A 13,383-nucleotide genomic window follows, 5' to 3' on the forward strand; every position below is an offset into this window, starting at 1 on the left:
AAGCTGAACCTGAATTTCAACTATTTTTTCCAATTAACTTGCTTCTTTTATTTGGCAATGCAAATTTATTATAGAACGTGAGTCTCCGAGAATTTCATTAATTTGCAAATTAATTACATTAACAGAACTTGACAATAATATAACTACATACCCTAGATTCGAAATCACGGCGTTTCTAGTTAGCGCGTTTTCTCGTGAGGCTTTTACTGAGTTCGCGCCGGAAGTCAAAAAAATCGGGCTCCATAGGCATTGTGAGAAATAAGGAATTTCAATATATATCCCAAGATTATATTACTCACCTTTAGTTTTCTTTCGTTTAGAAACATTTTTAGAGCTACAGGCATGATCCATTATTGTTTTAAAGCAATATAATGCAAAAATATCTGGTATCTTGAAAACCGCAACTTCCGCAAGTCAAAAACCACATATTTTCGCGACCGGAATATCAACGCTTTTTACACGACAGAATAAAACCCCGCGAAGGCATTTTTGTAAATAAAATAATAAATAAAATATTAAAAATAATTAAAAAAGTTATGTCTGCAGAAAACTTGTCGAGAGCGCCGTATTTGAAGAATTATGATCAAATTCGGTTTTGGTAACGTAATGAAAAATAATGAGCTAGGTGACGTTAAACTCTTGGCAGAACCACTCTTTGAGCTTTGATTTGCTGAGATCTGGCTATCGTCTTTCACGGCGTTTGGTCCATTTGCCAGTTACACGGCAGCATTCTAGTTACCCATGAGATTTCTATGCCCTGGCCTAAAATAAATAAACTGGACCACGACCAGTGCACGACGTCTGCTACATTAGAATAGCGTGTTTTAACTTTTAACCGTTTTTAATAGCTTGAATTGAATTCGAATTGGAATGTACTAACATGTCGCAGCCGCCATTACACAGACCTTCAAATCCAAAGACTAATAATATAACATTTGGACCTGCCAACTTCAAAATACTAACCTCGAATTAATTAATGGTCCAGTAGACCACTAACCCCCCTCCGATTTAATTAATAAACTGGTCCGGGCAGTGTTGTCAATGTGTGGGATAAATCCCACATTGTGGGATTTCTCGGATTTTTGGCGTTTTTTTGGGATAAAGGTATTTTTAAGCGAAAATCATTGATTTGGTGGGATTTTTGGCCTGAATTTTTGAAAAAGCACTATTTCCAGAAATTCATAAACCGACTTCTATAATCACAATAACCATAATATTAAATCTCTTGCAATTTAAAAAAAGCTCATTTAAGCGTACGTTTCAGTCAAAGATGATGGTAAAATGACTTAACAAAACATTTCCTATAGATTTTTTTATAAAAATTATTATATTTTTTATTTAATTTTTTTCCCGCGCTGGCCTACGAAACTTGAAAATATTTGGCATGTTTTCCGCTGAGTTTTGGGAGGGGGCGTGGCTAAAACGTGTAGGGGCATGTTTTGTTAGTCCATGGTAGGGGGTTTGGCTGGAAATTTTGGAACTGGACTGTGGGATCAGAGATCCTGGCAGTTATAGAGATGCGAAACTCCCTATACCCTAAGCAAACCAGTTTTTTTCAAATTTTTGCCGATCGCAGCGACGCCTGTACGTGGGGAGTAATCGCAGAGATCCTAGGATTGTTACCGTTGTTTACATTTTTTTTGGGCTAACGCCAACGAAGATGAAACCAAGTTGAAACTGGAGTTGAACTATAATTTATTAGTTTAAGTATTTTTTATACATTAGCATGAATCTATTTAACCCATGAATATCCAACTCTATCATTAGCCACGGTATACTCTGAGGGAACGTGGGGCGGAGCCTATTTTCGCGCCATACGAGTGATTTACTCTTTAAGCCAATAAGAACGAATTCGGAAATGATGTCATTTTAGCGCCAGATAGTTTACGAGAGCAGAATAGCCGCGAAATGACTTCTCAGGTACGGTTCACGTTTAAGCTTTACAGTTATAATTCTTTCTAGTATAAAAATATAAATTAAAAAGGAATGTTACTCCGATATTTTGAAAGCAATCTTATGCTATCGAGTGTCTGTGAGATTTATAACAATTTAAACATACAAACTATCTCTGAAAAGTTAAGCCTCGGTGAAACTTTGGAAGAAAACCTGAGTCAACGTTTGCCATATTATTATTAAATAATAAATGCTCTGTTATCATTTTATTCTAATAAAATCTATTCTAATAATAATATGAAATATATCTATTTATTTAAATAGATTAATGATAAGTACTGCAAAAAGGAAACATAACCATAACGCGTCATTTTAGGAACTAACGCTTCGACTGCTTATAAATAACACTATAAATTGGCTCCGCCCCACGCGTCGCCAGAGGTGACCTAGGGTATTCCAGTTGAATATTCATGGGTTAAATAGATTCATGACATTAGTATATATTTAAAATTTATTTGAAATAAAGTTCATATTTTAACTGTTTATCATTTTAAAATATTTTAGGCCTTGTTTAACCACAATAAAGAAACAAGAAACAGGATTTTTGAGAAATTAGGACTAAATCAAGGATTTACGCTAATATTTTAAAGTTTGTTAATATAATATATAATATAATATAAATCAAGTACCTTATATAAATGTATTATATTATTATACCAGAGTTTTTATCACAATTCCTGAGGTTGTTTATTTCTAACTGGTCTTTGTTATGTTTGTTTGTGCTACTAATATTATTAGCGCAATGGTCATTTCCTTTAAAAAACACTGGGTAATTTAGCTGTACTTAAAAAAATAGTAATTACAATTTGTTTTTACTTTTCAATGCCTGCCTATAATCCTTAGAAAATAGGGTAGGAATAGCTGTTGGTGTTATTCTATTTCTGGTTTTATTGTTCATGAAACAAGACTCCTCAAAATGCAGGGCACATATTTTATTATTATTATGTAGATAATTGGTATCTTTTTCATAAAGATCGCGTCTTCCTACATTTTCTAGCCATTGTTTTGAACTGTATTTTGAAAAAAAAAGATTAAAATATAACTCTAATTAAAATAACTTATGTTATATCCCACCGTTCTTTTTCTTTTGGAAACTTAAATAAAGAAATGCGCTGTTTTTCTTTACAAGAATTACAAAAAATCGCTGAACAATAGGTTCCAGGCATTTTAAACCTTTATTTCGAAAATGAAACGCGTTTACAATTTTTGCGTCTCTCGGCTTGAAACGGGCGCTTCCTTCCGGCCGAAGGGCGGCGCTGATGCTTGCATTTTTATGTCAGGTTTTCGGCGGAGTTTCGCATCTCTATAACTGCCAGGATCTCTGGTGGGATTTTCGCTCGTCAAACATTGGCAACACTGCTCGCGAGGGCACATTATAACAATAAAGTGAATAAACCACGTGGTCACTCTAATGTTTTCCTTTCTCGTTTAATTAAATAAATTGAGTTTTTCTAATAATGCCTAAAGTATCAAAAGTTAAATCTATAAAAGAAAAGGTAATACACCCGAATAGTAGAAAAGCTCTTCAACTTTCCAGGAAAAAATACCACGATGCCAAATTACATCGGCGTAAAGACGAAGCCTCAGTCAAAGTTAACTCTAAAATAGAGAAATTTCTATGGTTTCAAAAGAGGATTTTGGACGGAAATTACACAGAAATCACACCAACAATTATTCACGATTTAATTTGTAGCTATCTGAAAAGGTTTGACCTGGAATTGCAACAAATTCAGATAGTGCAAAGCATTAGAAAACGACAAGCGAGTCAACATGTTGGAAGACAAGATAACATTAAGTTTACGATTGAAATTGAAAAAGAACTTTTTAATACAAACGGAATAGAATTACCTGATTTTCTAAACAAAAGAAACTTGGAATTCTTCAAATTATGGGATGGAAATGCCAATCAACTTTCTACTTTAAAATTAAAACTTTACATTCGTAAAGTTCTCGAAACCATGGTTAACAAAACAACATCCAGGAATAACAAAAATGAAACTTCAGAACCATATAATTTAGCATCGCTATTCAATAGTGAAAATAGTTCTTTTGAAATGAAATAAACATTAATTGTAAATTATTGGTTATATATTGCACAAAAAATAAATTGAATTATTAAAGGGTAAAAGTTTGCTTTTTTGCCTGGTAAAAAACTTTGACATTACGAAAAACATTGCTAAGACTGACATCATTGGATGGCCTACTTCTCAAAAAACAAATATACTCATACCAATATTTTATTTCAGAACAGACGTACAAACTTCGTTTATACAAATAGGTAATTAATTGCAAGTCGAGACAAAAAAATTCTTTCGTTTCACGCGTTGACTACTAAAATCGAAGCCAAAAAAAGCTTTAAATTTGATTGACTTTCATTGAACTGTACTACCAGAAGTACTTGCAAAATCTAATGGATCAGTTTAATCAAGCCTGGATTAAACTGGGCTACAGAAAATGTCTAATAAAATTTGAAGAAAACTGGAATGGGTCCACATAGAATAGATTTTTTACAACAGGGAGAAAGCTCTTTTTCTACAACACATAATCCAGCTCATGTCGAACAAAATTGTTCCGAGGATCATCGGATACTTTTGGATATCCGGTAACCAAAGCATCCTGACCACCGATGTAAAGCGTATTATAAATTTTCCAATACACGTCTCTTACTTTCCTAGCAGGGTGAAAAAGACCCTGAAATGGAAATATAAATTAGCAAAAACACAAATAATGCATCTAGTTCATAAAATGAAATTTACCTGGAAAGTATACTGTAGAATTTTAATGGGTCCTAAAGCCACTCTGAATCCTTCAACAGCTCCCATAAAAGCCTGCACTAAATGAGGTGACGTTTCAAATATATTGGGCCATACGTAGTTCAATAAATGAACTAAGGCATCTTCGCAACCGAAACCGTAAACACCTAATGACATATGCTGTATAGCAGCGCAAGCTGTCTGTCTATGAACTAAATCTCTGTTAAAAAAACAAATAATTAGAAAAGATTTATACTATTTAAAAATTAAAAAAACTTGCCTGTCCATAAGGGCATCTTCTAACAGTGGGGTTACAGCGTAAATATAATCTTTGCCCATTTCACCTATGTACTCAAAAAGGAAAGATAGAGATTTTAAAACACCATTTTGTACATTCAGCTCCGGGACTCGGTATTCATTCATTAAAGCTGGTAAAACAGTGAAAGGCGAGCAAGTTTCTGCCACAATAGCAATGGCTACGGTGGTGCAAACCCGGTTTTGTCTCTCTTGAACCCTCAAGTTATTTAATAAGGTTGCCAGGACATCGTGAGGACCAATGGCCTTGGCAATGTAACCAAAAGTGTTGACAGTGGCTCGTCTGATTGCTTTCTTGTGGGCTTTCAAAAGCTCCAACAGTTCGAAACAAATTCTCATCCATTCACGAGCAGATACATATTCGGCTCCACGATCAGCGATTCGGCCCACCAAGTCTATACAGTTTTCTTGTACTTTTTCATGTCTGTTTTTCAAAATCGGTGTTAGCCGGGGCAAGAGATCTTTTATTGGAGGGGTCATACGTGACATTCCAATGACGTTACAAATTCCTGTTGGTACAAAAAATAATGAGTTAATATAATCTCAATCCGTATTTTAAGTTAAAAAACCAAGAATGTACCTTTCAAAGCACCAAGAATGGACCCCAGTACTTCCGGGTATTCTTCTCCCAAATATTCATAAAGTACAACACCTAAATGACCCATCAACTTTTCTTCCTGGCAAGTTTTCATGACTACCGCTATACGAGATATTAAATCAGCCGCTTGTTGCCGAACTTTGGCAGATTTATTGTTCAACCTCCATAAGATTGTGCCGCAAATTTGGGGCAAATAGGGTTTAACTCTCTTTCCAAGAGCATTGACAATTGTTCCAAAGCCATTTAACATAACCATATCCTGAAAAAGGATAGGTTAGAATAGTAGGTAATTAAGATGATTGGTGTTAAAAATTGCTATTAACCTCAGTTGTTTGTTCTTGGAAGGCATACAGAATGCCATCTATCAACTGTTCTTCTAGTCTAGAGTCAATATCAGCGGCTCCCAAGTTAGCCATGATCTTTTCAATGGTTTCCATAACCATCTTGCGATACTGTTCATTCTCATCCTTCAAATCATCGACAATACGATGAATTATCTCAGCAGCCCCAACTTTATTGGCAATTTCCACAGTTGTATCAACAAGTTGTCGGTAATTTCTTCTATCAAGGGCCATTCTATGATTCCAGAAGTGTTTGAAAAAATGTGGTAACACCTCTTCTTTGATATACTGAGGTTCCACACCATCAGTGGCACAACACTGTTTGACTACCTTGAAAAATGTAATAAAAGTGATGAAAATTCGAATTCATAACTGAAATAAGTTTTGGTAATTTATAATAAAACATACTTTCAAGACAATTTTCTTCATTTCCTCATCAGGAGATTGAAATTCACGAATAAGAATAAGCATCACTTCTCTCGTATAGTAATTGGCGTATTCAGCATCCATAAGTGGAATCAGATACCCAATAGCTTTTAAAAATGCAGCCAAACCCTATTAAAATTATTCAAATAGATACTTAATATTACGACATTAAACAAACACCAAGACTTTATACCTTTCCTCGGTGAGTTCTGATACCTTTCCACAATGGTTTCAAGACACTATCAAAAGACTCTATACCATATGGAGTTGCAGCTTCGGCCAAGGCTGCGAGTGCCAGGGCAGTAATGGTTCGTACTTTCTGTTGTTCATCAACCAAACCATGTTCGATGATCTCCACCAAACTTCTAAGATGAGGTAGGATGGCACAACCCATAAGAATGGCAATTTGCTGGACAATTTTGATACCAGTGTGGCGGGCTTGCCATGACTTTTTGCTTCTGCAGACTGCTTTCAAGAAAGGAAGCAGTGAGGGAATGCCCAAAGCTGAAGCTACTACAGCGAAGGCTCTCGCTGTTGTGTTTCGCACGTATTCATCAATATTATCAATATCAGGTCTCATTGTCGAGATCATAGTAGCTAAACCAGCAGCTTTCGCTAAATTTGAGATAATTTCTCTGCCTTCAACACGAGCGTAATAATCTTCATCAATAAGAAGAGGCTCAATAACTACAAGAATCTAAAATATGGAAGAAGCAATCGTTATAAAAATAAGTAACACTTTCTAAACAATGAAAATGGGGAAAAAAATTACCTTGTGAACGTAGGGACGAACAAGATCATCCAATTTGTACAGAATACGATCAATAACCTTGACCAATAAATGTCTTTCTTGATCTTCAAGCGTTGGTGACATCAACAAAGGAAGAATTTGATTGAAAAGAGCACCAGCTCCAAACTCTCTGGCTTTGTCAGTTATCTGCCTCAGAGCGGCTTTTCTCATAGGTGGGGTTCCATTCTTTATTTTCAACAGAAGCTTCATAATCTTCCGTTCTTTTTGTTCTTCTGGTGCCAAACTTTCTTCATCAACATCCGACTAATTAAAAATTTTACGAGTAAGCAAAAAAACTATTTAAAATCTAAGATTAGAACTTACAAGCAATTTGTCAAAATATTGAATATCTTCAGGCTTCAAAGGTGGTAAATTTCCCTTTGGTTGAGTGTCCATGACTTTGAGAGGCTCTTCTTTTTGGAAAAAAAATCCAGCGTTTGCGCCTCCTAAAGGAGTGGGTGTTGCGGCTAACTTCCGGGCTGGGGTACGAATGGGAACATAGCCAGCTGGAGGTTGCAACACTTTGTAGCCAGGAGGAAACATTGATTCTAGCTCATCATCACTGAGAGGTCTATTTCTTTCATCAATTTCTCTTTCCCATCGGTAAGCTTGCAGCTGTTCCGGTGTCATTGCCATGATGTGGCCAGGAGTGGGTGTAGCCATCCCCATAGCTTTGGCTCCGGTTGGAGTGACTCCTGACACAGCACTGGGTGTCATAGGCGTCATTGGGGTCATGGGAGTCATGTTTGAAGGTGTTTGGGGAGTAGCATTTCCCATCTGAGAAACTGGAGTTTCATCCCATCTAGATCTTCTTTTACTGGCTCCGGGTGTAGGGGTTTCTTGGATAAGATCAGTACCAGTTCTGTCAGTGCGTGGTGTTTCAGCCCAACCGCTACTGTGGCCTGGTGTTTCCCGGTCCGTTTTTGGAGTTTCATCCCATCGGTTTTTTCGAGCACTGGGAGTTCCTTTGTGACCAGGTGTGTCATGCCCGGGAGTAGTGGCGCCAGGAGTGGCATGCCCTGGAGTTGCTTCCCACATTCTTGTACTCTGGCCTGGAGTAGCTCCAGGTGTTTCAGCACCTTTGGGAAGTCTACCTGGAGTTTCATCCCACCTTGTCTGTGATGGAGTGTGAGACTGTAATGATACAAAAAAGAAAGTCAATAAAAGTTCATCGAGAGTCATTGTGAAGAGTTTTTAAATTACTTCGGCCATATCCCAACTGGATGAGGAAGATTTCTTCTTAGGCGCAACCTGAGTTGGGGTTTCATCTCCTCCTGACGCTTGATCCCACCTTCTTTTCTTAGCCGCAGCAGCTGAAAATACAAATTAAATTAGGGAGTGAAAGCTAAAACTATATAACATTAATCATATTTACCCGAACTAGCTTTACTAGCATCACCATTAGACACTGCTTTTAGATCACCAGTTTTGGCCTTATCAACTAGTTTCTTTCTGAGCTCCACCTAAAGCAAGAGAATGAGAGTTAAAGCCAATTATGATATTGTAATGTAGTGTAAGACTATATTTACCTGGTCTTTATTCAAAGCTTGCTCTCTCATAATAACTTGGAAGGTCCTCGATTGAGAATCCGGAGTTTTGCCTCCTGTTTAAAAAAACAAAGAAAAAGACCCAAAAAGAACGGAAAAATTTATGAGAAAATGGGTAATTACAAAAATGTCCGCATAACAAGTTTAACTCTTTAGACTGGCAATTTTTAATTATTTATTTTGAATTTGGAAGTGCAATGCAACAAAGCGAATAAGAAAAATCTATTGAGTCTTTCAGAGTTAATCAAACTAACGATAATACTCGCACCCATCCTTAATCAAAGAGCTCCAGTCAAATACTGCATGTGTATTATAACAGTAAAAAGTTGAATAGATTTTATAAATAATTCTGCAAAATTTCTGACCACTAAATTGCATTCAGCTAATTTCTAATTGACAAATGAGCTTTTTGAATAAGGAATCGAGTTAAGCTGGAATCATTGCTACCGGAATGAAAACTAAATGATATTTCAAACGTAACATCTAACAGAGCTAATGATTCCAGCTAATAATACGTACATTTGAGCTCCACTACACATCAGCATCAGATAGATGAAGTCTGGTATAGAGCAAACTCCTAGAAATAGTCTCTTTCATTAGTAATTTTTGTTCTTACTCACACACACACACATTCTGCACACTTTTCCCCAAAAAACAATCGGAATAAAAAGGTTTCCCTGCAAAACATTTGCTTAATTTTGTTAAAAAAAAAGCTAGTGGGAGGGACAAACGCAGCGTAAATTTTTACCGATTGTTTTTTGATAAAGATCACGAAAGCCCGGGAAAAATTCTAAGTCTCTCGAGCACTTGCAGAGAGTCAACGTGAAATCTTTTCAACTCTTGAAGGAGTTCATCATGAATGGCCCAAAAACCCTATCTAAATTACTCCATCTGCAAAACATTTAACTCCAAATAGAATTTGGACAACACAATGTTTTTTTTTCAATTAACTTCATTGATGTTTTTCAAAAGTAAAACTGTACTATTTCTCAGAACCTTTAACCGAGTTTTTCATTTTAGCTAGCCTAGTCTAATAAGTCGCGAGAGTCCCTTAACACGGAAGAGAAAAGGTGATACGCTCGCTGTTCACTGGTTACCTTAAGAGTTGGAGCTCCCAAGCTTGAGGAGAGAAATTGAACGACACTAATTAGTTTCGGCTGCTTGTTAAATACGGAGATGTTTATTTTGTGTTTTGTTGTAAACTTACTTTAAAATTAAACAAGCAGGAACTCAATTAACCGAGAACTGTTTCATACACTCAATTTCTCATTCACTCATAATACTCAAACAAAATAATTCCATTACAGCGTTTGCCATTACTAGATGAGCAGCCCTTTAAATAATGCTAATTGGGGCTTTCAGATGCCTCATCAGTACGAAATTCCTTTACTATTTTAATTACATCAAACTAAGTTGATTTTCATATAAATGAATTCTTCAAATTCTAATTAGCAATTTTACGACTAACAGTATGCAATTATTTTGAGTAAAAATGGTTACTGCAATTTCCAGTTATAGTTTTGATTCTTTTGGTATAATTTAAGGCTAAAATAACACCAAAGGCATTAAAGACAACTCTTTGCTATATTTACAGATATAAATTTAATATAATATAATATAAATTTATTAAAATTAGCATTAACTAGTGGTCCAAATAAAAATCTGCTTTGGGAACTTAATGCCTTACAATTAGCAAATAAAACTGCAAATACCTTTATTTTGAAATTAAAATTACAGTGAAATTTATTTTTAAATTCTTTAAATCAGCAAGAAAGAATAAGAGATCTAATAACTGGAATTGACTCTGGCCATTGGTTATAGACTATACAAAAACTTTACAAAATAAAATACAGTAAAACCTATTTTGCATAATTAAATCCTCAAAGTTTTTTTTAAAGACTTCAATTTAAATTTGAAACAAAGTAAGAGCTATAAATGTGATTTTTTTTAATTTAAAGAGGTTTACTGTACTTTTTTTTATTAATAAAGGTCTCTGGTTAGGTGAATTAAACCTTTATACCAAGAGCACACTTTTAACTGCTGAAGCCAAAGCCATAAAAATTTAAAAAAAGTTAAGACCATAAGTTAAAACCAATATTCTAGTATAAAGAACGTTGGCTTGAACAGTTTACATAAAGACAAGTACCACACAAGTGAAGAACACAGATTATAATGGACAAATATAAATTGTACTAACCATCAGCAAAAGGATCAACTCTTTCAGGGGAAATCATCATCTTTCGTCGCTGGGCCCGATATTCATCTTCTCGATCAGCGATTCGTGGGACTCTGTGCTCATTGAAAGGATCATAATCCTGAATAAAAAAATATAATGATTACAAAATACAGTTTATATATCATACTTGGGTAAAAATATCTAATCTTACTTTATCCTTGGTGGCCATCTCAGTAATGAAATTGGTTGGAGCTGTGTAGGTTGCTCTTTTATTGTTCATTAATGTACTAGGTTCATAGTCATCATCCTTGTAAAGAAAATACTTTATAATATACAACAATTATGAGATTGAAATATTTAAGCATAATACTCACATCCGCATCAGCTTCATCATTTGCAGCAATGGAAGTTACGTAACCTTCAAATTTATTTTTGACACTACCATAAATTTCCTCGTCCATGAACGACCCCAAATTTGCATCCAATGGTACACCTTCACCGTTTTCACCATTTTCAGGTTGGCTAGCTGGTTTTTTTGTTTGCTGTATGTCTCGCACTTGCGCCTCAATTTCTGATTTAAGCGAAAATATACAATTAACATAATAATTTTGTACATTTAAGAATAAAATACTGAGTTTACATCTTAATTTATAGGCCTGTGATACTAAAATATAACCAAGTCTTACCTTCATGCGTTTTTGGGGCAACAGGGCCGCCTGCAGACGCCATTGTTTACAATTTCCGCTAGGCCAAGGCCTAGACTCTCAGTAACTTATTTAATAATAACGGCAATAATACTTAACACTTCCAGTATAGTTTATTATAAAAATAAACTTTATACTATATTTATTTATAATTAAAAAGTTTTACTTATTAAGTCCGATAATTACTGCGATAATCTCTTATTGAAATACTGAGGTTTTGATGAAATGCAGTAATCCACAATACGAAAACACAAAATGGCTATGTAATATAATTCTTTTCTCATTATCTTACAGGTATATGCTGACATCTAGCGACTTTCGTTGAGTTTTTACTATAATTTTCTGGGAAATTCGAAAATATATATATCATAATAATCCTATCTAAATACCACCTTTGATAAATTTAATTAGGCCTGACGATGTACCTAAATTATAGGAAAAAGCTCAGCTTCTCTGAGGAAAAACGATATTTATAGTTAAACTCTCTATGTAAAAATTAGAGACGAGTCGGGCCCCCGATTGAGTCGGGCTTTTTATAAATAAAATTAAAAAAAAAGCTTCATGCTATGGGTTGCGGCGGTTTATTTTTTTTATTTATTTATTTATTTGAACAATAAACATTTGTGAAGCCGTTGCCGACTTATATACAGACTTTGGATTAGATACAAAAGTAATGTGATTCCAGAATATAATATACCACAATGAGATCATATGAGTGAGAAAAAAAAGGAATATAAAAAAAATTATTTACAGACAATGCCCGATAGGGTCTAGAGTATAACAGAAACAAGTTGGCAAGCTTGCCAAAATATACCTCTCCTCGGAAGAATTTGTCCTTGGGCGTATTAACTACTGGACTCGGCACTCAACGATATTTCGCAATATTCAAAGCATCCGCCTAAAAACGTAGACCCGGTTCTATCCGAACCAGTAGAATATTTTTTATTATAATTATAATAAATATTACAAATATTATTGCCTTTTACAAATTTCCAATATCGTAGAACAAAAATCCAACTTTACACTCAAAACGTTATTAAATTAACAAAGCAACAAAATGAGAAATAGAAAATTCTAAATTTAAAATTATTAGAACGCTCACGAAACGTAAAATATACATGTGAGACTCAATTTTATAGACAAAAACCAACCCATGGTATTATATATCTTAAAAAATAAAATGTATATGGAAAACAAAAGTTAAAGCGAAAACCAAAACTATAAGTGAAAGCACTAATAAAAACTGCGTGGGCTCATGACGACAACCCAACGAAGCCGATAAAAATCAATGCAAATAAAATAAGTGACAAAAAGGTTCCTCCAAAAAAATGAACCATTTCGCGGAAGAAGTAAATAAATTTAAAAGAATAAAAGATAAAACAAATATACAACAGCAAAAATAAAACGTCAAATAATATAGAAGAAAAAATCTTAAAAAAAAAAGATTCAAATCAAATCAAATCAAATCAAATTTTATTGCTGTTAGTATATTCGTTATTTGTTAAGATATTTGGGCTAAGTCAACAGTGTGACTTGTGAGCCCTACAACATTTTAAAACAGTTCATTAAAAGATACCAATTTTATAAATTGAAAAATTCAAAAAAGCAATCAACATCTTAAATTATACACTTAAAAATAAACATTCATATAGATAGATACATTCAAAAATACTTTCAAAGATATAAAACCAACATTATACAACAAAATTATACAATAAAAATCACTGCTATACCCTATGATTATCCTTTTGATTATCCTATTGTTATTTATTAACTATTA

General features: G+C 34.4%; 2 protein-coding genes across 3 annotated transcripts; one reads left to right on the top strand and one right to left on the bottom strand.

The window, feature by feature from the left end:
• The first annotated feature begins 3,315 nt into the window (after positions 1-3,315).
• Positions 3,316-4,060, top strand: LOC149924838 (translation machinery-associated protein 16). Its single transcript, XM_090161225.1, has one exon. It carries the CDS (start codon positions 3,411-3,413, stop codon positions 4,014-4,016), a length of 606 nt encoding a protein of 201 aa, XP_090017351.1. The 5' UTR covers positions 3,316-3,410; the 3' UTR covers positions 4,017-4,060.
• A 124-nt stretch (positions 4,061-4,184) lies between these two features.
• Sf3b1 (splicing factor 3b subunit 1) lies at positions 4,185-11,850 on the bottom strand. Of its 2 annotated transcripts, XM_090161223.1 has the most exons (16): positions 11,586-11,850; positions 11,274-11,470; positions 11,111-11,206; positions 10,921-11,038; positions 8,706-8,779; positions 8,552-8,639; positions 8,380-8,489; positions 7,501-8,310; positions 7,159-7,440; positions 6,580-7,083; positions 6,369-6,515; positions 5,943-6,290; positions 5,602-5,878; positions 4,987-5,530; positions 4,710-4,926; positions 4,185-4,644 (listed from the first exon to the last, which is right to left on the bottom strand). In XM_090161223.1, the coding sequence occupies exons 1-16, from the start codon at positions 11,626-11,628 to the stop codon at positions 4,486-4,488; spliced, it is 4,014 nt and encodes a 1,337-aa protein (XP_090017349.1). In that variant the 5' UTR covers positions 11,629-11,850; the 3' UTR covers positions 4,185-4,485. The 2 variants fall into 2 exon arrangements, with proteins under 2 accessions (XP_090017349.1, XP_090017350.1); XM_090161224.1 differs by lacking the exons at positions 10,921-11,038; positions 11,111-11,206; positions 11,274-11,470; positions 11,586-11,850 and adding an exon at positions 9,243-10,281 and having other exon boundaries at positions 4,186-4,644.
• Positions 11,851-13,383: the final 1,533 nt, after the last annotated feature.

This window comes from Leiobunum rupestre, chromosome 10 (genome assembly GCF_980474605.1).
Source record: "Leiobunum rupestre chromosome 10, qqLeiRupe1.1.hap1, whole genome shotgun sequence".
NCBI classification, from domain to species: domain Eukaryota; kingdom Metazoa; phylum Arthropoda; class Arachnida; order Opiliones; family Sclerosomatidae; genus Leiobunum; species Leiobunum rupestre.

What these genes read in the sequence shown, in the direction of transcription:
- Sf3b1 (XM_090161223.1), bottom strand. Translation starts at nt 11,628, where the DNA reads ATGGCGTCTGCAGGCGGCCCTGTTGCCCCAAAAACGCATGAAG. An exon ending in TCAGAACTCACCGAGGAAAG is followed by an intron (nt 6,516 to 6,579) that starts GTATAAAGTCTT and finishes TAATTTTAATAG; the next exon opens with GGTTTGGCTGCATTTTTAAA. An exon ending in TCCAAGAACAAACAACTGAG is followed by an intron (nt 5,879 to 5,942) that starts GTTAATAGCAAT and finishes ATCCTTTTTCAG; the next exon opens with GATATGGTTATGTTAAATGG.
- LOC149924838 (XM_090161225.1), top strand. Translation starts at nt 3,411, where the DNA reads ATGCCTAAAGTATCAAAAGTTAAATCTATAAAAGAAAAGGTAATACAC.